Source organism: Eurypyga helias, unplaced genomic scaffold, assembly GCF_000690775.1.
Source record: "Eurypyga helias isolate BGI_N326 unplaced genomic scaffold, ASM69077v1 scaffold14583, whole genome shotgun sequence".
Classification (NCBI taxonomy): Eukaryota; Metazoa; Chordata; class Aves; order Eurypygiformes; family Eurypygidae; genus Eurypyga; species Eurypyga helias.
In genome coordinates, this window is record NW_010239306.1 from 2,405 (window position 1) to 5,641 (window position 3,237).

The following is a 3,237-nucleotide window of genomic DNA, read 5'->3' on the forward strand; positions in this document are numbered from 1 at the left end:
TTTTAATATAAACACTAGTTTGATATTTAAAGAAAATGCTGTGGCTTCCTTGAGAGGGTGTAAACTGACTGCTTGAAGAGGCAGGGAGGAGGAGATGAGGTTGCATCACTGTTCTGGAATTTGGGACCTACTAGCTGCCCCAACACCTGTGTCCCCAGTTTCCTGTGGGCAGCTCTGCCTCTTGTCTGTAAAGCGAGGTGCTTGTCTTTCTCCTGCAGAAATACGAGGTTTCCATGTAATGTGAGATGGGCAGGTTTTTGTAATGTGTACAGGAAGTAAACAAAAGGCTCTCTGGAATCACTGCTCTTCATTTAACAGCTGGTTTAAAAATTACACATCTTAAAAATAGTAAATATTTCACCTTTGAATAGTTAGGGAGACAAAGGTGTTCTGTTGGGCAGTGTGAGTACTTGACTGCAAAGAGTTTGAAGTTGCTGGTTAGAAAATCACGAAAATACACACCACTAGAGATATGCTAGAAACTTTATGAAGAATTTGGCCAAAACAACGGATTTATAGAAAGATGTACAAGATTTCTTACAGAGAAGAGTTTGGGGAAGAGACGGGGAGGAGGAAAACCTGTGAATGTAAATGCTTTTGCATTTTAGCACTATAGAAGTGCGTAGGGCGTAAGTATGGGTGGAGATTTCACATGGTGTATTTATGTCTGGGAGACAGTGCAGCAGGGTGGAATTTCATCATCTCCATGTATGCCTTCTAGTGCTTGGTTTGACAAGGGAGGCAGTCCTGGAAGAATCTTAAACTGTCAGCCTTGTCATATTAGCACACTCAAAATTAATCGCAGATCAACTTACATGTTTGACTTCAGAAACTTAATGACTGTTTTTTTTTTTTTCTTTAAAATGATTGATTTCTGCATGGAAACAACTTTTTGGAGCACGGAAGCCTATTGCATTGATATTCTTCATGATAATGGCAGCTTGTGGATTGATGTGAAATCGGTTGCTGTCATTCTGCAAGCTGATGCTGTTTGAGGGGTGAATGTGTACTGCCAGCTCTGGCTGTGTTCTGCATGGGGAATGATACAGCTTTTTAATGACTTAATTTGAGGAGTTGTATCAGTGCATGCAACTCCTACTTTAACAGGTATTTTCCTGACCAGACTGTCCGTTTGGCTCTGTGCTGTGTTTGTGGAAGTGGTCAGTGCTTGCCATTTCAGCAAAAGGGTATGAAACCTTTATTATGTATTCATTCTGTGTTGTATAAAGAGAGGAGGGACATTCCATCTTTGCCTTGTGAACTCTCAGTTGGGAGCTGTGAAGTTCACTGTGTTTTCAGTGTCTAATCTGAGGTTTTATGCATTGTATACTCGATGCGCGTTGCGTTTAGCTATACTGCTTGATCTGCCATAATTTAGCACAGCCAGCTTTTAAAAAGAACTTGTCTTTTTATCATGGCCTCTCAATGTACTTGTTTAGTTCTACTTTAATCTTCTGTTTTCTCTGAGTCTCTGCTTGCTTTCTTCAGGGTTACGAGGTACTTGTGAATGCTCAGGTTATTCCTGTTCCAGTTTGTCACTGGCACGGTGAATAATCCTGATCAGCCGTTTCCCAACACAACGTGACGGGAAAGCAGACACAGGCCTTAATTGAGACTGTAATTCTGTGTAGGCATTCATCTGTGTTTTCAGTGCTCATCTGAGCACTGACGTGTCGCTTGCTGCGTGTGCTAGGCAGACATCTTGATGCGGTTTGCTGTAGGACTTGGGTTTTATTCAGCAAGCCAGTGTCAGGTGCTTACAGAAATAACTGGTGGGAGGTAGGGTACATCGTTTAAAATGCAAGTGGTATTCCAGTTAATGCGTGGTATTGTGCTGGTCTGTACAAACAGTAAGTGAAGACTGGCCTTTTGATGTAACGAATGGAAACTGTTGGTGCTTTTTGTTTCCTCGAGTGGGTTTAGCAACTAGATGTGCATCATGCTTGTAGCAGCTATGAGTCAGGTCTGTGTGATCTGTGATAGTAAGCAAGTTCTCAGCTGTATTTAAAAGCTTTCAAGATTTGATTATACTTTTTTTTTCCCCCAAGGAATATAGTCAGATTGGATAACACAGTTTATTTAATTTGCTTTTTTCAGGAAGCTGTTTTGCTGAGCCTTGTTTGTTTTCTACTTTGTGTTTGGTTTTTTTTTTTGTACCTTTAGAGGTTTTTTGGGATGGCTTGCTTCTGGCCTATCCAAAGGTAGATTGAGAGTTCCCTGGAGAACCAGTACTGTTTAATCTGGAAGGAGACCTACAAATCTTGAATTAATTGGTACATGCATGGTTAAAAATACTTAAGTTCGTGTAAAGAAATGTTGGGTTGCTTTAGATAGTGATTCTTTGGGCACAATTGTAACTCTCAGGAAGCTGTCTTGTGCTTTACCCTAAAATGAATAAAACAGTTAATATCTATCCAGCCAAAGCGTTTGTCTGTGTTCTGAAGGGTTAAGCTCCAGGTTTCTGCCTAACCTTGAAGTGGTAGCAGGATGGTTGCCATGTTCCTCTGCCTGTTGAACTTGATAGATTGAAGGAGGGATGCTGCTGTCTTAGGCTTGTTGTAGATAGCTGTGAATGCCAGCTTAACTTAGCTAGCAGAAAAACTTCAGGAAAAAATAATATTAGGTTAGATAACTTGGTTACTAACCTTTGAGTTGCAAAATTAAAAGCCATTGCCTTATGTTAAGAAGCATCCTCATGTTTTTGTGTGTGCAGCATCCTGTGAATGAGATTAGGCATCCTACATCAGCAAAGTCACCTTAAAATTTGGGTTAGCTTTTAGTTAACTATGAACGCCTAAGCATGTAGAATTATCTAACATTGTTATATTAACCAGCTCATCTCACACTCAGCTTCTCCTTAAGACAAATGTTTTGCGGTTCCCTTACTTCAGTTTCTTCCTTTCAGGTGTACATTATTCAGGTCAGTGTTGGCAGTCATCAGTGGACAGTGAAACATCGTTACAGTGATTTCCATGACCTGCATGAAAAGGTAAGGATATTAAAACTGTGGTCTTGGTCTGTTACGGACCATTGTACAGTTTGTGTGGTTTTACTGCGTGCGACAGATTTTACCCTCAAAGGGCAAGAATATCTGCCAGATACCATCTGAACTGCACGCTAAATCTTTTTTGTATGAACAGTATAACTTGCCCCTGCTACACTTCCCTCTTGTACTGGAGGAGGTTGGCCTGGACCACTTTAGCCTTGGACAGAAGCTCGTATTGGAAAGAGTGGAGC

At 40.8% G+C, this 3,237-nt stretch overlaps 1 protein-coding gene across 1 annotated transcript in view; it reads left to right on the top strand.

The window, feature by feature from the left end:
- Nucleotides 1–2,891: 2,891 nt before the first annotated feature.
- The window catches only part of NISCH (nischarin), a gene marked incomplete at its 5' end in the record, with an annotated part of 23,367 nt that continues 23,021 nt past the window's right edge, over nucleotides 2,892–3,237 (top strand). Inside the window, one exon of the mRNA XM_010148107.1 lies at nucleotides 2,892–2,989. Within this exon, the coding sequence (XP_010146409.1) occupies nucleotides 2,892–2,989 (98 nt within the window). The remainder of the gene's footprint in view (nucleotides 2,990–3,237) is intronic.